The 21,158-nt window shown below is 54.3% G+C and overlaps 1 protein-coding gene across 5 annotated transcripts in view; it reads right to left on the bottom strand.

Moving 5' to 3' along the window:
- Positions 1–13,027: 13,027 nt before the first annotated feature.
- Positions 13,028–21,158, bottom strand: part of PHKA2 (phosphorylase kinase regulatory subunit alpha 2) — a 73,545-nt gene continuing 65,414 nt past the window's right edge. For 2 of the 5 annotated variants that reach the window (XM_028122595.1, XM_088028854.1), the window contains 5 exons: positions 20,638–20,667; positions 17,150–17,320; positions 15,021–15,074; positions 14,188–14,388; positions 13,028–13,696 (listed from right to left, as the gene is read on the bottom strand). In XM_028122595.1, coding sequence (XP_027978396.1) covers positions 13,526–13,696; positions 14,188–14,388; positions 15,021–15,074; positions 17,150–17,320; positions 20,638–20,667 — 627 coding nt within the window. In that variant the 3' untranslated portion in view covers positions 13,028–13,525. Of the gene's footprint in view, positions 13,697–14,187; positions 14,389–15,020; positions 15,075–17,149; positions 17,321–19,133; positions 19,188–20,637; positions 20,668–21,158 lie in introns of all 5 variants that reach the window. The other 3 variants (XM_088028853.1, XM_088028857.1, XM_088028855.1) reach the window with 2 other exon arrangements.

Raw genomic sequence — 21,158 nt, 5'->3', positions numbered from 1 at the left:
AGGGGACCTCCGCAAGGAGGGCGGCTTCCTCCAATGGGCCGATGAAGCTTCGTGGTTGGTCCCAGGCCCACCGGGGTGTCTGCCTCTTGGGTTTCCCCTCCGTGCAGAGGCTGGTGCTGAGACTCCGGAGTGCCGGTGTGTGGGTGCAAGTGAGGGACTGAGGGAGGGAGAGGATTTCGTCAAGGCTGCCCCGGCGCGAGGATGGCGGGAAGCCCAAGGCTGCTGCCAAGTGCAGGGACCGTGCCTTCCCCACCCCCCGCCCGCTTATCGGGCTCCATGCCAGCGCTGGGAGTGTCCGCGGTTGAAGGGGGTCGGCTCACAGAAGAAGAGATGCGCCCACACTTCCAGCCCTGGTGTCGGGCTAACCAGTAGCCACGGCCCCTGCCCCCCGCCGCCAGCACTTCGGGGGGACCGGAACGGTGGCCCCAGTAGCTGGCATTGCGCGTCATTCACACCAACCGGCCTCCGGGACAGAGGGCGGCCTGACACCGCCGACGTCAGCGTTGCCGGATACGATACAGGGCGCCCAGTTAGCTTCGAAATCCAGGTGATGAATAATTGTTTAGTACCAGCATGTCCCAGATATTAACTGGGACATGCTGGTACCAAAATTGTATTTGTTGTTTATCTGAAACTCCAATCTGACTGGGCATCCTGTGTTTCTTCGTTTGCTAACTCCGGTAACCCTACGAGGCCTCTGAAGTTACACAGCTTCTCCCCCTTTGCCACCAAGGGGCTGTGAAAGTCTCTGGACGAATGACTCGAGCATTTGGAGCCTCAGTTTCTTGTCCTGCACGCGGTGGGCCTCCCCCAGGAAGCCACTGTTGGTGGCCATGCACATCGCCTTCGTCTCGATGCCCCCACCGCCCAGCTTCTGGGACTGCTGGGTACTGACCCCTCACAGCCGTACCCCAGGTACCCCTGGGGAGCCCTGAGTGTCAGCAGTCCTGCCGTGGAGGGGGCTGGAACCGTGGACCCATCTCTGGCTGCCGCAGGTGGTGTGGGGAGCCGGGGTCATGACCTCCTAGGCAGGTGCCTCCCCCTCAGCCTTGGGTCACTTTCTGAGGAAAGAGGATCCTTTGAGTGGGGCGAATGGCACAGGGCACAGAGGCCGGCCCCTCAGGAGGTGCGGGAGGTCCCTGGGGGGGCAGCAGTCCTTAGGAGAATGGCCTCCACGGCTCAGTCTTCTCTTGGTCCCTCCCAGGGAGTTGGCACAGGTGCTGCTTTGCTTTGCCAGGGTCTGTGTGGCAGGAAACAGCCTGTGGGTCATCCGTGACACATCTGTAAGAGGGACAGCGCCTCTGGGCCTGCTAAGGGGGCACTCCTGGTCCTGGAAGGGCGCCCCACCTTGGCAGGGCTCTGGACATCAGTGGCCCCTGGTTTCCTGACCCAGGGCCTGCCCTTGAGCCGTCTGTGTATCTCCTGGGGTTTGAACTTGTTGGCCAGGCCATCCTGGCAGTTACATTTAGCATTTCTCATTCCATTGGCTCGCCTAGTAGAGACTCGCCAGCAACTCCGTGCTCAGTCAGTACCGCCCTGGGGCTGCCTCTCGGAGCAGCACCGTCCCTTTTGCTTTCAGAAAAGCAGGGCGGGTGCCCTTCACTGGCCAGCTGTCTGTTGGCATGCTGGATGAGTCGGAACGAGCAGACCCCCAGCTCCTGATTTCAAAACGTCAGTGACCTCTCCAAATGTTGACTGTGGCGGGGCCGATCCCTGAGGGACAGGGCCGTGACTCGGGTGGGAAACGTACAGGGACCTGCATGAGGCCCCGGGCGCACAGCTCCTCTCCCCGCTAGTGGGGCCCCGGCAAGCGGGGATGCTGGCTGGCCTTGACATGGGTCCCAGTTCCAGTCACAGCCAGGGCCACGTCGTCCTTTGGGAGTGGAGAAGGTGCTTCCTGTGGAGGGACCAGTGCCGATCACAGTTCCTCCCCCGAACGTGTGGATGGTCCCCCTCCCAGGCAGCACGGCCGCTCTGAGGACCTGGGGCTTGGCGCACGGCCACCATGGGCCCCAGCACCTCAGGGCCATGACCCCGCTTCACCTTCACAGCAGCCCCCCGAAGACCAGAACTGCTGGGACTGGATGGCCCAGAGTCCTGTCGAATTCAACATGCCCCCCCCCACGCCAGACAACCCCTGCTGTGTGTCGCCCGCGCCAGCCAAACCCCTCGTGGCCACCCCGCCTCGTGCGCTCCCTGCCCACCTCGTCTGTCAGCAAATCGTCTTGGCTTTCTCGTCCACATGCCTCCAGGATCCGACCCTGGTCACCAGGTCCTGTGCCACCACCCTGGGTCACGCTACCATCCTCTCTGCCCGTCCGTGACTGCACTCACCCCTGCTTCTCTCGCCGCCCCCCCCACCACTTCCCAGGTTGACCCTCTTTAAAACGTAAGTTATGTTAGGTCCTGGCTCTGCGCGGAACTCCACAATGGTTTGCAGTTTCAGACTCAAAGGCCAAGTCCTTCTAATGCCCTCTGAGGCCCTGTGTGATCTGCACCCCCCGGGGGGGGGCTCTCTGGCCTCACGGCCACCTCAGCTCTCCCTCCCTCTGCTCGGGCACAACACAGCACCAGGGGTCACTCAGCTCGCAGGCCAAGGGCCCCTGCTCCGGCTGTCTGTCCCCAGAGCCCCCGGCACTCTCCCGCAACCCTTTCACGTCCTGGTTCAAACCTTTTCCTCACGACCCCTAGCCTCAGCACCCTGTTTAATGCTGCGGCCTGACTCCCACACGCTGGCCTTTCTTTCTGCCGTGCTTCGGAGATGGCCTCCCTGTCCAGCCTCCCTCGTGACGGCCTTCTTCATCGCGGTTATTGTTTACTGCCTGTCTCTGCTGGAAGTCAGGCTCCCACAAGGGAGGAGCTGCTGTCTCGCTCACCGAGGCGTCCCGTGTGCCCAGATCAGTGCCTGGCACGTAGTGGGCGCTCGCTAAATGTGTGTCAAGGAGTGTGACCTAGGAAAGTATGGCCCGAAGTGGTCGAGCGACGCGCGCAGGTCCCCCAGCAACCTGGGCTTAGAGCGGGGATTCGAGCCCAGACTCCAGCCCCGAGATCCAGGCTCTTAACCGCTGAGCTCTGCTGCCCACCCCGTGACGCGCCACGTCCTTGCGTTGATCTCTGCCCCTCTTGTCCTGGTCTCAGCAGGCTGGGCCTGCACCCTGCAGCCTCTTCTGGTGCCACCCAGGCTGATGATGTCTGGGTTCGCCCTGGGGCTCCCACTCCTGCCTCTCTAGCCCTTCGAGGAAGTCAACTGGTCCCTACCACCTGTCCCTGTGATGACCGACATCCCCTCAGAGGGCAGGAGGCCTCCGGAGGGCCCCCCCTCTGAACCTTGGCCTGGCCTAGCCGGTGGCCAACAGCTATTAGGGTGGCTCTTGCCTTCTAGAGACGCCCACATGATCTTTCACAGCTCGTGGAGGCCTGTCCCCTGGTCCTTTTACCCTCGGGCCGGTCCCGCCCTCTCAGAAATCCTCCTCTCTGGCGGTTAGTTTTCTATCACGCAGGGTCAGATTTGAATCCTGAGCTGCAGATGGTTCCAGTAAGCAGGGAAAGCAGAGCCGAGCGGTGGCGGAGTCCCACCAGCAGCTCACTTGCCGCATCTCCTTGCAGAGGCGCCAGCTGGGGGGGGGGGGGGGGGGCTGAGCCGGGGCGGGGGGGAAAGCCTTGAGGCCCCCCACCCCTCCCACCCCCCACAGCAACTGCACCAGCTCTGAGGTTCCGGGGAAAATGTAGTAATGATTGCACGCTCGCTAGCTTTTCTGTCTCTTTCTTTTCTCCCGTCAGCCTATGTTCCTCATTCCTCATCGGGGCAGCATAACCTGCTTCAATTTACTTATTTAGCTAGCCATTTTTAATAATCTCATGCAAACCCACTACCCTGAACAAAAAGCCAGGACCCTGACAATCACTTCCACCGGGTCAGGTCGTCCCCACATCACCCCATCCCCATCTCCCCAGCCCCCACACTTTGTTCTCCCCCTTGCTTTTCTCTTTGTTCGTTGCATCTGTGTGTGTTCCTAGAAAGTATACAGATAGATTTTTTTCATTTTAGAAAAAGGGTGTCCTACCGTCTGCAGGCTTTTTGGACATCCTGCTGTATTGCTAAGATGCTAAGATCCACCCATGTTGTTGCATCGCAGTGGTTCATTCATTCTGAATCCCTCAGGAAACGCCATCTTGTGCACAGACTGGGGAAGCCCTCATAAGCTCGGCCTCGCGAGCGTCGCCAACGCCTCTTCTGGTCTCCGTTGCAAGATCGCGGCATGTTGATGAATTTGCTGCTGCTCTTTTATTATCCTTTCTTAAACATCTGGTTTTCCTGTAGTCCTGCCCCCCTTTTCATCCATAATATTTTGAGCAACCTTGACAGAGGTTTACCTATTTTGTTACTTTTCCTAAAAGGGTAACTTTTGGCTTCGTGGATCTCTCTTGTATCTTTAATAATCTGTGGCTTATTTTTATTGTCTTTGTTCTTTGTCTAATTTCTTAAAAGGGAAACCTCGCTCATTAATCTGGAGGCTCTCCTCTTTTCTAACATAAGCATTTAAGGTTATAAATTTCCCTCAAAGCACTGGGTTTTTCGTATCTCACAAGCTTTGATACGTGATAGTTTCTTTTTCATTGACTTTTGGATATTTTGAAGGTTTCATGACTTCTCTAGCTTGGGAGTTATCAATTTAAACAACATTTCGAAATGTATTGGCATCATTTACCTTTTAAAAGGTCAGAGATCGTGGTCTGTGTATTTATTTTTAACTAGTTCCTTCTTTATGTCTTATTATATAATCACCATTTTAATGCTCCAAGTGTACGTGGAGAAGCCAAATGTGTATTCTGGAAGTGTCGCATAGGCCTGTGTACGTGTCCATTAGATAAAGGTCGTTGATTGTGTCCTTTGGATCTTCTGTCCTTGATGAGCTGTTGGGCCGCTCGGCTTAGCAGTAGTCAAGACATGCGTTCCCATTGTGAGGACGGATCCATCAGCTCCTCCTCATAGTTCTCATAATGCTTCCTTGACATATGCTGAAGCGATTTTACTGGGTATGTCGTGTTTAAAATGGAAATCTCTTCTTGGTGAATTTCATCTTTTAACCTCATGTAGTCAGCCTTTTCATCCCTAATACTACTTTTTGTCCTCAAGTCTACTTTAGCCGATGTCCCCACAGCTTGCTTCTGGTTACCACCTGCCTGACAAGGCCTTTTTCATCCTTTTACTGTCCCTCTTTCGTGTTCACGTGCTGCTAAACAGCACACACCTCTCTGTATTAATCCAGTTGGCGTGTCTTCTAACCGGCGGTCTGGGTCGTGTGACCCTCGTTCCCTGTAGCTTGTTTCTAACTTTTTCTCCTCCATTGGGGTGTCTTACCTTGTTTCTGTGCTTTATCCCATCGTGCAGGGAGGTTAAGAATGTGGCGGTGGGGGGGGGGGGGAAGGGTTAGAGTTGACGGAAACAAGTAGAAAAATCCAAAGTAATTAGTGAACAACAGCTCACCCCAAGCCGCAAAGGGCTCTGGATAAGGCACGAGAAATTTCAGGAAGCATGAGAGAGGCCAAGACGATGACCTGGGGGCTAAGTGCTCATGACAGGCTCTGGGTTGCCCATCCAGCAGCCATCTCCCTTCTTCCTCATTCACAGAACCCCAGCTTTGTGTCAGCTGTGACAGGTGAGGTCTCAGAAGGTGGCTTCTACCCGCAGATCCACGGAAGTTCTAGATTTAGAACTACCATAGTTCCTAAAGCTGTCCTGTTAATCCTTATTGGTTTTGCCAGTGATCAGTCTAAAATTGGTATGTGACTCATTTCTGGCCAATGAGAATTAAGGGAAAGTCTGCTAAGGGGAGGGAGGTGGTGGGGGGAAGTGGGAGAGAGAGAAAAGCTCAAGAAGAACGCTCTGCCCTCCTTCCTGGTTGGAATGTTGTCTTTTAAGCGTGGGATGTCCTGAGCTGTGGCAGCCATCTTGCAACCACAGGAGAAAACGCCACACTCTGAAGAGGATGGGGAAGGAAGATGGGAAGGGCACGGATCGTTTATGACATTGTTGAACCACGGCTCCAACCCCACAACTTCCCAGCGCCAGACTTCTTGCTAAAGTAGATCCATGTCTTTATTGTTTGAGCTACTGATGGCTACGTAGTCCATGATGTACAGCTCAAAGTAGCCAGAGATTACTGAAGAATTTGTCCAGTTGTAGGATCCTGCCTTTTCGAGTCCTGGGAGCAGACAGGCCTTCAGAGTGCACAGTGCCAGCCCACACTGAGGCAGAAAACACTCCAGGTGGAGGTTGTGGACCCTTTACCCTCCCCTGTCCTCTCTCTGCCGCACTGTCTAGGCCAGAGGCTAAGAATTCCCCAAGTGAGAGCTTTTGCTGAAACTAAAATGGGACCGGAAATGCAAATGCCTCTGAAAGGGCCTGCAAGGCTGCTTTCCTCTAAAACTTCCACCGGAGCCTCTCAGAGGACAAAGGAGACTGGCTGGAGCGAGGACAGAAGGGTAGCGGAGGCCCTCGGGGGTCGTGTTTAAACAGGGACTCACTCAATGGTTCCCTTCACTGTCTGATTTGTTTTTATTAAGCAAACATTTATTTAGCACTTACTACGGTACCAAGTGATAGCCAAGCACTTTAAGAATATTAATATGTTTAATCCTTGCAACAACCGTATGAGGTGGAGGGGCAAGGACGGGAACCCCAGTTTATGGAGGACTGGGGCCTGGCCCACCAGCCCCAGCTCGGGCCCGTGGTCTTGGCTGTTCTGTATGCAAGGCGGCTCCCGTGGTTTCAGGCAAAGCAGCCATGTGCACCGCCCGCTCCCGGGCCCCAAGCCCTCTGGGGCTGCCCTCCCGGTGGGGTGGACTGGCCCACCCATGTGGTCCGGCCCCACGACTGTGCGCATCCCAGGCGCTTTCTTCTCCAAAGGCCTCAGTACCTCTCCCAACTAGGGGAGCGGACTCCAGACCTCTCTTTTCACACCAGGCCCTTGGTGACAGATTGTAAGAGGAAGAAGGAATTCAGAAGGTAATGAAAATAGGGCTTTGAAGTTCTCCGCTCCTCCTCCCAAAAGCGCCATCCCCTCCCTCCATCCGCCCTGCTTCATGCTTGGTCCACAGCAGAGAGCCCTGCTCAGGGCAGAGCAGTGGATAGTAACCTTGACCTCTCTAGAGTGTTAGTAACTGATGCCTGAATTAGGCCAACCCAAGCTTTGCCAGGTTGCAGTCCTGATAGACTGCTCTAAATGGTTTGGTTTTTTTTTTAATTCCCATTATCTGTCAGTGGTCCTCCACAACCTTACATGACGAGCACTATTATCCCCATGTGACAAACGAGGAAACGCAGCTCAGAGAGTGATCTCATGTCCATGGCCATCCACGGCTGCACAGCTTAAAAGTAGCCTGAGTCCAAAGCCCACATTCATAAGCACCTGGGCTGCCTCCCATGGGGATCAGAAGTGTGCAGACCTAAGTGGGGCGCCACCAGAGCAGGGGGGTACCTGCAGCCACTGTCTACTGAGCCTCTGCCATACGCCAGTGGCTTATATATGTTATCAGATGTGACTATATATATATATACATTACATACTTTAGCCAATATTTGGTACCGCCCAGTGACAACAGCTTATATAACCGCCACCCCATTTCACAGAGGATCAAACCGCAGCACCAAGAGACTGTATCATCCGAAGGTACCTAGGCCTGAGCAGCAACCCGGAGACCTGACTTCAGGCCTGGCTGACCCCAGAGCACCCAGCAGGGAAAGGGCCAGAGCGCCCAGGAGGTGGTCAGGACCAGGTGTGACGACACCTTAAGCCAAACGCTGCCTCCATCACAATTTTGCAGAAGGCTGACCATCGGCCAAGGTCTCTAGGGTGGCAGGGACTACATGAATAGGTACTCTAGTTGTTAAGAGCTTTGCAGTTCCCAAAGCACTGACTGCCTTTCTTCTGATTTGAAACCCTTAGAGAAAATGGAGCAGGACCTGGCCTCCCTGCTTTAGCTGGGGAGCCGAGGGCCACAGAGGGGCAGGCAAGGACTAAGCCCACAGCACTGTTAGTCTCGCCCTGGCCCCGACATGCACTCCAGGCACTCAGAGTGCTTCTTGGATGGGTGTGTCCGGTCCTTGAGTTGGGTGGAGTGTTTCACGCTGCACCAGGCTGCCCGTTTGCAAACAGGATTGGGATCATCTTAAGCTGCGTTGGGTTTTTTTGTTTTTTTGTTTTTTGTTTTAAATCTCTGTATGCTAAACTGAGACTTCCTGTCCCTTGCAATACTTCTCTCCATATGTACCATCCAAACCTTGTGTAAACCAAGGAAATGAGTCTCTCTTCTGAGGTAAATTTGTAAAGGCAGTGCAGTGTTCTTTGCCCAGATCTGGGTAAACATGGAGTCTTGAAACACAGACTTCAATCTGGATCTAAAGTGGGAGAATTTATGCAAGCCACATGCCTGTTGAGCCTCAGTTACCCCATCTGTAAAATCTTGGTGCTAATAATGGTCCGGTAACTAAGCAAAGGTATGATGAAGATAGGTTCGTTCTTTACCAATATCTGAGGGATGTACAGTTGGAAATCTCTGCCACCTTCCTCCGTCCTTCCAAGACACCTGAGGCTGGCCCAGAAATTAGACCCTCGGAAGACGCTTATTCTAGGGACTCCTCAGAGCCAATCCTGTGGGCCTCACCTGTTCCCAATGTATTTCCACTCTCTCCCCTTTATGGTACACAACCCCAGGCAGTCTCCTGGAATGTTCCCCTGACCACTGCTTCTGATCAGGGAGCCGTTCCCTTTCTCCCGAGGATGAGTCACTACGTTGCTTGCTTGCTTTCCATTGTGCTTTTTTTAAGTTCGAAAAAAGAAATGTGTCAAATTTAAAACTCAGCACAGCACATCTATTTAAAGTGCAGAGGAAGAAGCCTTTGAGCGATTTGCAGAACCTGAAGGCCTCAGCCCCAGTCTTTCCCGTACTTTCTAAGGCCCCCACTTGAAAGGCGGGCGGGTGCTTGCGGCCTGAGCCCTCTCGGCTGGGGACAGGGAGAAGCCTCTCTGCGAGGGCAGGTGGGAGCCAGGCAAAGGCTTGCCTGAAGGCGAGCCCTGGGGACGGTTTCCAGCCTCGGCGCCCCTGCCGTCCACGACACACGGGGCTCGGGGCCCCCCGGCCCTGGACGTGGCGCAGGCAGAGGCAGGCCGACAGCTGGGCGGCAGGCGGTCTGGGGCGGGAGACGGGGGCAGCGCCCCTCAGTCACCTGATGGCCTCTCCTTTCCAGCTCCCCGAACGGTCGCAGAGCAGGGGTGCTCCGGGAGCTTGCTGGCGTCTCAGGAGGAGTGGAGGAAGGTCCGTCTTGGGCACTTGCTTACTTCCTTCCGCCTTCCAGACACAGTCCCCCCCAGAGCTGCTGTACGATGAAACCCTTCTCCCCTCCGCCCTGAGCTACCGCCCGTGGCCCTGCTCCCCTGCCCCCCTGCAGCAAGCCTCTCTGCAACACACGTTACCAAGGCAGAATGGACAAGTAGGGGGTGGCCTGGGAGGCCTGTGGCGGGAAGGCATCCCAGGAGGCTGGGCAGTGTCCTTCCGCAGAGGCCTTCACGACTGGGCGGCGTTTTTTCACCCCCCGCGCTTGTCCATATTCCTGCGAGCCGAGCAACGCCCGGCTTGAAGTAGGCCACAGTAAATGCTTTTCTGAGCAATTCATGTTTCAGAATAGCTGGCAGATTGCAGTAAGGCGGAGGGATGCGTCACGTGACTTCAGAGTTCACTGGTTCTGATTACCCCACTCCGTCTGAGAAGCCGTTTTTGCCAAAATTGCACATATGTTCCTGAAAAACACACACACAGTTGTTTTCTGGTGGAATTGTTCTCTCTCCCAAACCATCAGACACTCCCGTGTGTTAGACTCCAGAATGGTCTCCGGTGGTTTCAGTTCTTCTCATGCCTCAGAGAACCCTCCTGGCTAACTCGGTGGCTTTTCCTGAATGGCTTGGAGGGGGACAAGGGGGCACTGGGCTTTAAGAGGGTGACAGTGCGGCTTTACCTTCCCCGGCAAGCAGAGGAATCAGTGGTCAAGTCTGGGCGAACAGGCATTCTGGGAGCATGCAAAGAGTAGAGAGACACGCACAATAGATGGCAGGGACTTCAAAGGCGTAAGGGTCACCTTGAAAGATAATGGCACCGAGGCGAGGGGTGGGAGGCTTTTGTACCCTCTGACAACGAGGAAGTAGGGAAGACAAAAGCTATTTGCCACATTTGCGCGCGCGGGTCTATAGAACTGAGCATGGTTCTGCTATAATTTACATCAAGGGAGGCTGAGCCTCCTGTCGTCTTGTCCAGAAATAAATGGCATCAATCAGCTGACAAACTGTTTCTCTTGCCTCCTGATCTTCTGGTCTTTTTTCTTTTCCTTTTTTCTTGTTTTTTTTTTTCTTTTTTTTTTAAACACAGGGAGCATTTAAATTCTATTTAGGCACCTAATGTATAACAATCTCCTTCCGTTCACTAGGCCCCAGAAAACTGACAGATGCCCACCCCATGAGACACGGGCATGAACTGGAGACCCGTGTTCCTCTGGCCCCTGGCCTGGCTGGGGGTTGCCATTGAGCAAATCTGGATTCTTGCGAACGGGGAGCCCCAGGCTCCGACTGCCAGAGGCAGGGAGTAGAAGGGAATCCCTGTGATTCCCCCACACGTAGCCCCGTGCCAGTCTGCAGGCCTTGTGCACCTTTGACAGATGGGCAAACTGGGGTGCACAGAGGCTACATCACTCACCCCCAGGTCACAGAGCCGGGCCGGAAGGCCAGTCTGACTCTGAGACAGAACCTTTGTCCTTGCTGCTGGCTTCACCTGGGTCAAAGCCAAGGTGAGCAGCAGGTGCGGCGGCCAACAGATTTTCAATGGATGTTAAAAGAAATGTTTGTTCCCGGCTCAGAGAAAGAATATGCTACCTCCCAGGCCCAATAAAGGTCAAAACCGGCCTTTCTGCTCTACGGAAGGGTAGAGGGACAAGCAGCAGGGGCTGCCGGCTGCGCCCTCCTGGCGTGGAAGCCCAGCGGGCCGGGGCCGGGATGGTGGCAGCATGGGGCCTCTGCCATCCCCCTCGAGCATCTGTTCCTCTCTGCGGCGTGGGCCTCAGCTGCTCGTGAAAGGGATCAAGCCTCAGAAGGCTGTTCTCCTTCTTTGAAGCTGACAGCTTGATGCCTGTGGAAATGCGATACTATTTCAGGATTTCATTTGAAAGAGGCTTCAAAAGAGTGACTCGAAGGCTCCGTTGAGTTGCCTATTATGGCGCTCCTGCCGGCCCGCATCCCCGTTGGTGAGCCCGAACGCGGCATCTGCGGTTTTGCACGTCATCAGGCAGGTGATGTTCTAAATTAGCATCTGGCTCGTTCTGGAGGGCTGTAACTCTTCTCGAGCTCTCTCTCCCAAGAAACAACCAGGACTTTCACAGCTTGTGCCTTTCTTACATCGCGTTTGAAACTATCCTCCAGGAAGTCGATCGGGTGAACTACATGAGCCCCGTCCGTGCTAGGCATGTTTTCAAGACCCCAAAAATAAAGGTTATGAAATTGCCACTCTGAAACCAGACTAGTCGGGCCCACCTCCCAGCCCCGGACCCTTGGAGGCGCACGGGACCAGACAGGCCTCCCGGGCAAGACGGGGCACGAGCAGGAAGCACCGCACGAGCGTGGGGGAACATGGCGCCAGGCCAGGCCATGTGCCGCGTGGGCAGGAGCCGGAGGCCAGGCGGCCCGCACGGTCTCTGAGCTCGGCTGCGACGCCAGCGCTGCGGGCAGGCCCCACCTTCCGGTCCCACGGCGTGCTGGGTCTCGGCCACCGACCCCACCACACTCTGCCTTCCCTGCCGGGCTGAGGTCCTCAAGCGCCGAGTCACATCTCCTGTAGCTTTGTGTTCCCACACCTGGCACGGAAAGTGTGCAACGTGTGCTGACACGATTAGGGAAGGGAAAGAAGAGAAGGGGAGGAGAAGTCCGCGGGAGCAGAAACTGACGGATTCTGGGGTGGTTCTTTATGTAACTACGCCATGCCTCAGCAAAGAAAGTACTGTGCTTCCAAGAATTGGAAACAAGGTCCCAAAGGTGCGTATGCGCCACTGAGCCCAGGTGAGGAGCACTGAGCCCTGTGTTTCTAGACCCTCTCTCCCTGGGGCTCAACCTGAAGAGAGGCTCTTTAGCAGAAGTACCAGGAACACAAGGCCACCCTGCCTCTCCTGCTTCAAGAATAAGGATCAGCGCTGCATCTGCTGAGGGCAGCTCCACGGAGGGCACCTCCGTGTCCCCTCAAAGCAGCTAGAGCATCAGCTTTCTCCACCTTCACATAAGCTTCTGAGCCAACAATGATCCAGTGGCCATGTTCCCACTTCAGAGGCAGAGTCATCACAAATCTAACCTGTCACCCTCCGGCAGCTGGAGCTCACCATTTAACCACCGGGCGACGGCTTGCCTCCAAAGTCCATCATTCACGCAAACTGTTCCCTGTTGTTGTCCCATTCCCCCCCCGCCCCCCGCCCCAGGTAAGTCAGTGCCTAGAGAGACACTCCATTCACCAAACATTGCAAACATTGGCCAAAGACGGCGAGGCCCTGCCCTATGAGGATCTGTCCTTGCTCGACATTCCAGGCCTCCGGGGAATGGCTCTGTGCACACCACTCCTCTCTCGGGCATCTGGCACCATGTACTCCTCCGGTGGTCACCCCATGCGGGGGTAGGGGATACAGGCCTTCCAGAGGGACTCCCTGCTGCTCCAGCCCCCAAACAACAGTTGGCCCAGCTATAAGGAGAGTTGGCACCTCCCCTGCCTTTTTATTTTTTGTGCTATATTCCAGAAGATGTGGGATTTTTCTTTTTATATAAGGCAGAAGAAATCTCTAATTCATAAGGAGCCAGGATAAAATCCTTGAGACCACAAGGCAAAGTTAAGTGCAAGCAGTTTTCTAAATCTCGGCAAGAGAGGATGCTGTCGCACAAAGGCAGCTACGCCCAAAAAAACAACACGAGCCCTAGAAAGAAAACAAGGCACAAGAAAACCAAACTTCCACAGAAAGATAGAGTTGTTCTATTTGGTAAACCGTTCGGTCCACAGACCGACTGCCTCCTGTTAAGATGTTCCCCTTGTCAAGGTCCATGCCCGCTGCTGGAAGGATCTTCCCATCTTTAGATGTGTCACTAGCACATCCGACTGATTTCAGTAACTCACAGCAAGAGCCAATTTAAGCTGGTTTTTCTATTCACACTGCCCTCAAAAGAGACCAAATTCCAATTCCTCTTCAGACTCCGAGACCAGATGTTGAGGCAAATGTTACAGCAAAGTGAACCTAGACAGCGATCCCATGGCACTCCCGGGGGGAGCACAGGACTCCTCAGCTCTTTCTGTGGCTTGGACACACATTGGTTTCAGGTCCATTGCTGCCACCTCCTCCCAGCCAGGGTTTCTGATGGGACAGGCTTTTGCGCCAACACAGGGGACCTTGGAGAACAGAAGGTTCCCGACGAGGCTAGGGGGCAAGTGACAGACTGACAGCAGGGAGGCCCTACTGCATCTGGCAGCCTGAACTGGGCAGCAGTTCCTGCAAATGAGAAGCCACTGCCTTCGTTAGGTAGGTCATTGTCCCATAAGCGCCACTTGGAGCACTGTCATAAAAGAAGTGGCAAATGCCTGTGGCTTGGTCTTTCTCCAGGGTGTCCATGGCTCCGATTGACATCTGCAGCAGGAAAAGAGGCAAAGAATGAACAGAGTTCCCTCTCAGGCCCTGGGATGACCGTATGTGCTGGAAGCCAACAGCCCCCAGAGAAGGGCTCTAAGCCCAAGGGCAGGAGCCCAGAGTGCCCGGGGGTGACACCCAGCCTCTCCTCCGGGTACTACACTGTGCTCCCGCGTGCCCTCATCCGCAGTGCGTTACCGACTCTGTAACGAGAGGACGCTTCCTCCTACCTCAACGCCGGCACTCAAACCTATGCCAAAATGGGAAATGTAAAGATCTTTGGAAACAGACAGACTCAAGTGGCCACTGTGCCATTTTCTAACCAAACGGTCGACAGTTTTCCACCATCTGTGATGACATTTTCTTTGAGAATAGTGTTTCCTACTGGACACAGACTCCTCAGCCTTGACAGAGATACATGCCAGCCAACCTATCTTGCCTCTGTCCCCACCTCAGCTCGGGGGTGACTGGGCGGGACTGGGCACACCCACCTGGTCCTGCAGGAAGAGCTGATTGGCCATCTGCACGATCTGGTCCACGTGGATGATGCCCCCGATGCTGTTCATGTTGGTGTCTGAGAGCAGCGTCAGCACCATGATGGCCTCCACCAGCAGCTGCCGGTACTCGGGCTGCGGCACACGGTTCAGCACCGACTCGACGTGGACGGCAAACTTGATCTCCTGGGGGGTCATCTGCCAAAGGGACCGGCGGGGGGGGTCAGGAGGGAGCCGAGGACAGCCAGCCCTGATCCCAGCGCTGGCCACGGCACCCATTGGCTCCAGGGCTCAGCCCAAATGCTGCCTCCTTTCTGGCCACATTCTTGATGCCACCAGCCAGAACCTTCTGGAGCGGGAGGCAGACAACTTCGAGGTGTGGGAGGTGGGGGGGGGGGGGAGGTTGGAGTTGGCCTTGTCCTAACTTGATTTACCTACCCCACTGGACTGGGACATCCAGGGGACAGGGCCCTTTGTTTATTCCTCTTTCTTCATCACTCCTTGTGGCATATAGCACTGGGTCTTGGGCGGGGTAAAAACTAAGTACTCAGTCTGTGAAAGCATAACTCGGGGAAAGGAAACCAGAAAGATGACTGTTCTCGGCGGAGGGGGCTGGAGGAGGCTGCACGGGGCTCCGGGGCTCCGACGTGTGGGGCATGCAGCTTCCTTCTTCTCTTAATAGTGCCTTAAAGGGCAAAGGTAAAGCTCTTGACAGATATGCAGTTTCTGAGGGGCCAAAGAAAAGGCGATGCTGACAAAGGTGGGAAGCACGCCCTAGAGCACTGGGGGGAGACCCGCAGGAGGTGGGCACTGGCGTTCTCCCGTCATACCTCTCTCGTCGTTGACGACGGGAGCACGTAACCATCGATGGACAGACCGTGGCACTGGAGGCAGAACACACATAGCACGGTTCAGTCAGATTCCAGAACCTTAGTAAATGTGCACACACGTTCGCACACACTCAAGTCCCTCTGCTCTGGAAACCTGCATGAGGGCTGAACACGCCAGACTGCTAGCGTTATTTTTAGAGAGCTTGTTCTCACTGCCCACAGGCTGTGTTTTCGATGGAGCAATTCTAGGGAGGCAGCAGGCATCTTTCAGATTGTGTGCGAACAATGCCCCAGGGAGCTGCTGGGTCCTCCTCTGTGGAAGCTCTGCATTTCACTTGGCAACCAGGCCCTGGCGGCTGTGAGGCCCCCTTTGGTGCCACATAAAGGGAGATTTTCATGGCTCCTGCTGGCGAAGTGATACTTCTGTGCCTTTGCAGGCATCTATTTTTGAGATTACTATAATAAGCACCAATCACAAAAGACTCGAGCACATGCACAGACGTGCACACGCACACCCTTGTATATAAATATCAAGTGCCGGCTCGACACAAAACGCTGCTTTTTCATAATAAAAGTGTCTTGGTGTTGAACTAGGATAAGTCTGGATGGAAGCGTATGATGCCCCAGGAAGAGTGGGGAGGTTTTTCTAGGAAGTTTGTTCTAGTCTAATTCGAATTGGCTGCCTTCTAAATCCCAGGGCCCTGGCGGGCTGAGGACAGGGTAGCGGCAAATGCCCGTGCCTCGTGAGCAGAGGTGGTGAACGGCTCTTGTGGGCTCCGCTACCGTGTGGGGACCAGCTGCTTGAGGACAGGGACCATTCTGACCTCCTCATGCTCAGCGCCATGAAGACCTCAGTCCCCACAAAGCAGACATGCTGAAGCTCCCTCATGGACCAGGGGCCCCGGCCCCAGAAACAAAATGGCTGAAAGGTGCTGTGACTTTGGGAAGGGGCTTGTGGTGTGTGCTCCTTCGGGATGACTTTCCTCTCCTCTCCTATGGTGAAATGAGCTAACAAAAATCGTTAAAAAAAAAAACAAAAAACCAAAACCAGTACTACCCCCTGGTTCTTAATTTGCACTGAAGCTTTTAACTGAGGCAGTCCGTGCCTGGGTATTAGGAAAGAGGAGCTGGGCGGGGGAGGGGGGGACCCTGGGGGACACACAAGTGCCCTGGGTGGGGGTGGGGCGCACAGAGCAAAGGGGCGTGGCTTCGCTGCTGCCCCCTCCTTGCTCACGTGCGCAGGCGGACTCTGCTGTGCTCTGGTGTGTGCAGTGCAGGCTGTGGCTTCTGATGACCTCCATTGATACCGCCACAGCCCTAGGCCGCTGGGAAATGCAGCCCTGTCGGATGGCCACAGGCACAGGGGGCAGCTGGCTAAAGGGAGTGGGTTTGGGGTCCCCATCCTCTAGGTGGAGAGGCAGAGGCGGCCCCAGGTATGTGGGGATTGTGCCTTGGAGCACCTGGGGCCTGACACGGTGCCCTGCAGCCACAGGAGGTGCTCACGTCAAGTTGCTGAATGGTGTAGACACCACACCTGTCCTGTACACGCAGGAAGCTAAGGCCTGGGGCTGCCATTGTAGGTCACCTACGTCACATCCAAAAGTCTCCCCCCCCCCCGCAGTTTTTGTCTATCTTCTGACTTTTCTATGTTCCAGAAATATGTCCAAGGTGGTCCCACACAACTTGGGCTTGCCGCCTGATCTAATCTGCTGTGGTTTCAGCCGGCAGTTCTCAGCCAGGACAATCTGCTGCCTAGGGGACACTTGGCAATGTCTGGAGATATTTTTGATTCTCACAACTAGGGGTGGGCATGGGGGTGCTACTGGCATCTAGTGGGTGGAGGCCAGGGATGTTGCTTAACATCCCACAATACACAGAAGAGCTCCCACAAAGAAAGAATTACCCGGCCCCGAATGTCAGTGGTGCCAAACATCAGAGGTGAAGAAACCCTGCTCTAGGCTGGGGGCTCCCCAAGTTCGGGGGCCGTATCTGCTGGCTCTGCAGCCACACGCTGATACCTGCAGGTGCCACCATGCCTCACAAAGGAATTAAGGGGGTGGTTTGTTTCCCTAGGAGTGTGTGCTCCCAGTGACAAGGCCAGTGAAATGGCGTACAGTGGCCAAGCTTACCTTCTGAAGGATCTTCCACACCTTCTGGTAGAATCCCACAGGGACCCTGTTGATGGCTCCGTCCAGCCTTCTCCTGCGTAGCCACTGGCCCTGGCGCTCCCCCCAGCCAATGTGGTGCCCGCCTGAGTCTGATGATGAAGTGCCAGTGGGCGAGGATGGGGTGCTGGACCTCTGCAAGACAGACCGCGCATGGTCTTTAGAAACCTCAGAGCCGGTACCCCACGGGACTGCTGGCCAGCATGAGGGGATGACTCAGCAAACTCATCAAAACACAGACCACATGCTCAGAAAGAAACATAGTTCCTTGGTTTAACTCTGGCCACTTTTGGAAGCTGGATTAATTCTGTATGGGTTTGGTTACTGATCTCCTTTTGTGTCCTCCTTCCAGCCCTCGAGACGTAGTACAACATCAAAGGACCTTGACCTCACAGGGCAGACCAAGCAGGGGAGAGTGTGGCCCCTGGGGTCAGGCTGTGACTCCCAAGTCAACACCGCTGCATCCATCCGAACACCAGCTCTGGGCCTCGGCTTCCCCTGTACAACGGGTCACAGGCAGACCTGCTTCGGAGAGCCGTGAGCACTCCCTGAATGAAGATACAAAAAACCTTGAAAGCACGCCTGGCTTGTGGTAAGTGCGCATGGGAAACAGCTGTCCCAAGGCCCTCTGGCATTGCTGCAGGAGGGCTGCGAAAGAGCCCCCCAGGCCGATGAATGCCGAAGTGCCCACTCTTCTTGCACTGTGCCCCAGAGGGGCAGGGGTCACCTCCCCGTACTGCAGGTGCCACAAACAACGCAGCACATAAAAATATGGGGGAAGGGGGAGAGGGGTTGCTCTGGAGGGAAAGACAAACAGTAAAGGCTGGGAATCCTTATTTAGTAGTGGGGCCTCCAAGATGACAGTATATCCACCAGTGCCTTTGAATCCCTTTGTTCGCCTGTTCTCAGCACAGGGCTCCATCCTCACCAGGGCTGATGGCGGCCGCCCAGCCAGAACACGGGCTTTGCTGAAGCAGAGGGAGTGCGTCATCTCATTCCCACCTCCTGGCCTGAGGCTGGCCTTACTCTGGCCTTGGAGAGCCAGGTGCTGGGGCAGGGCCCGCCCCCAACTGCAGATGCAGCTCACAGAGGCTCTCTGTGGGGGTCTGGAGCCAGAGGACCTGAAAGCTGAGCTAGCTCCGTGGGGTGGGGGGTGGGGTGGGGGGCGAGGCCATGCCGCACCCCTCCCCGCAGCAGAGCTCACAAGCCTGCTTTCTGCCGGAGGATGGATTCTAACCTGCACGTCTACAGGGCAGTAGAGGGTAACTTTCATCCTTCCACGTTATCTTGTTCCGAACTATCTCATACCTTCATTTCTCAATGCACAACATCAAACTTAAAGGTTTAAAAATGAAATCCAAATGGTAAGCATGCTAGCAGGGCAGGAGGCAGGAGTTTTCCCTATGTACTCATTTTGACTTCATCGGATCTTATTTTGAAAAGGCTGTTAGGCTGGGTTATTCCATGGGGTTCATTACTGCCATTTAAATACGGCAACAATTAGATACAAATAAAAGTAATTACAGCCACACTCATCAATGACTCAGCTGGTTTTCTCCTTCTAGTTTCAAGAGGAAGATTAAGACTCGCTTCTGCAATTAGAATATTTCCTACTCCTCCACTTGATCTGGGGCCTCAAGCCAAGCCAGGGTGTTGTGAGTATAAGGTGCTCCTCAGCACGTGCAGGCAGTGGCTCACCACCACAGCTCAGAAGAAAGGCACAGAACCAATGCCCCGAAGGTTCCAGAAGCTCCTGGACAAAGCTCAAATCAAGAACTTCTTGGCTTTCCTTCTAGACCCTCTTCATAATGACAGTCACATGAAAACTTAAGCCTGTTCAAAGCTGTGGGAGCTAGGGATGAGGTGGGTGCACGAGAAGGGCAACAAGAGGACTCAGACACCACAAACGAGGAGGCGGTGAGGAGAGCAGTCGGGATGCGTGGTTTACCGCAGACTTGGAGGAATGCGCACTGCTGGACACGGCCTGGCTCACAGAAAACAGCTACAAAACAAAGAGAGTCCACTCAGTCATGTGCAGTGACACCAAAGGACGCAAGCAGGGAGGAGGAACACAGAACAGCATCGAAAACCCCCGCGGCAAGAAGGTGCAGAGGCGGCGGGCAGGCAGAAGTTCTCACTCACCGTCCAGGCAAAGAGCCCCAGACGCCAGCCAGCGCAGAGCTCGGGGCTCCGTGCCACGGCGGACCTGGGAACTGCTCTTTCTCGGGAGTATGAAACATTACCCATTCTAGTCCTATGTGGATCTGTCTCATCAAGTTCGGACACTGTTTTCTAAAGTCCTAGCCACAAAATGCTCATCTTTTATGTTAAGAGTTGTAGAGATCAATAAAATACCTTCCCATAACCAGCATTTAGCGTCTGGGCCCCTACTGGCATTAGATAGATATTTATTAAATGAACAAGTAAGAGAAGGCTGATGACCTTTGGCCAAACAAGTATTTCCTCATCTAAAAATCTATAATGTATCCTTAACTGGCATGGGGATAGTGCCTGAGCACAAACTGTGCACCCGTGGTGTTCTTGCAAAAAAAGAGTCGAAATTTAGAAATGCCAAGGCATCTATAAAATTTGGGAGAGAGAATAATATATTTCCTTGATGTAAGTGGCCAAGTATAAAACTTGTACTGGCTGAATCTAAACCTAGCAAAGAAGATCATTTTGTCCCCATAATATACAAGGACAGTATTAAATGGAGGCAGAAGGAACCACCCATATTCACCCACAGTGAGCCACGATCGGGGTATGGTGCCACCGAGTGGCTAGCAAAGGAAGATGTTTGGAAAGTTGGTTCCTGACTTGGAAAGAGCCTAAGCTAGCTGCAGGGACAGCATAGAGAATCGATATGTCACTCTACAACTCCTCTACGCCTGCTCAGTCACAGGGCTTCCAACTTCCCGGAGTGCTCAGGAAGAAGCGGGTCCTGAAGGTACTGGGAAAGAACAGTATCCTTACACTGCTTTCCCTCCAGGGTTAAAGTCCACACACACACCCCACACACCCCACACACACCCCACACGCACACGCCACACACAACCACCCCCCCCCCACACACACACCCGGCAATGTGAGGACAGGAATAGCAGTATTCTTTCTATTCATCTAATCAATGACCACGTTTTACTTTCCCCTACTTACTTCCCTTTTTTTGCATAGAAACTCCTGGCAAGGCAGACCCCAGAACCACCTCTCTCACAAATCATCCTCTAAAACCCAAAAGCTTGATAAATGGATTTTTTAAAGGTGCGTGAAAGGCCGTCTCTCCTGCTCTGCCTGCCCGCCACAGGCGAGGAGTCACCTCCACCCAAGCGGATTTGATGGGCAAAATCACTCCCTGGGCCCTCAGTCTCCGTATTCGCAGCCTTGCTCTCCACATTCAAGCCAGAAAGAACACGAAACACACACGTGAAAGACGGAAAAAGACAATGTTTCACCTGGTCATCAGCACTAAATCGCCTAGTCATCTGAAAGTAAAAATACATCAGGACATAAAAGCCAGTTTCAAATCAAGGATGCCCTACTTCTATCACCCTCTGGAAAATCCAGGGAAGTATTGGCCCAACTGCTGGGTGTGACCCACAAGCGCCTCAGGGACTCAATCTACTGAGTCATCATTTGAAATGGAGAAGAGAATCTCAGTTCATTTCTCACTGGGGTCATGATCAGAAGGAAGCTCTGCTTCCTCCTACAGATCAGTCAAGTCCTAGCCCCGTCCCCGGCACACGAGGACTCCGAAGAGCTGCGGCCTTGCGGTCCTGGGGGGGGTCACTTCAGAAGGAATGTACCATGAAGTAAAAAGTGAACCAAGAAGGGAGACACCCATGGATGGTGGCAAACACAGGTATCATGAGCATTCTATTCTATTTCTACCTCCTTCTTGCTATGTCATCTGAAGGACACATTTCATGGTGAGATGATTCAGTTACATCTTGCACGACTCTACTTTTGGAATAGC

This window comes from Eumetopias jubatus, unplaced genomic scaffold (assembly GCF_037043125.1).
Source record: "Eumetopias jubatus isolate StellerSeaLion01/CBP00866 unplaced genomic scaffold, mEumJub1_p1.0 scaffold_11, whole genome shotgun sequence".
In the NCBI taxonomy this organism is placed as follows: Eukaryota; Metazoa; Chordata; class Mammalia; order Carnivora; family Otariidae; genus Eumetopias; species Eumetopias jubatus.
Note: the sequence above shows the minus strand (reverse complement) of the source record. Positions and strands in the feature narration are given on the sequence as shown.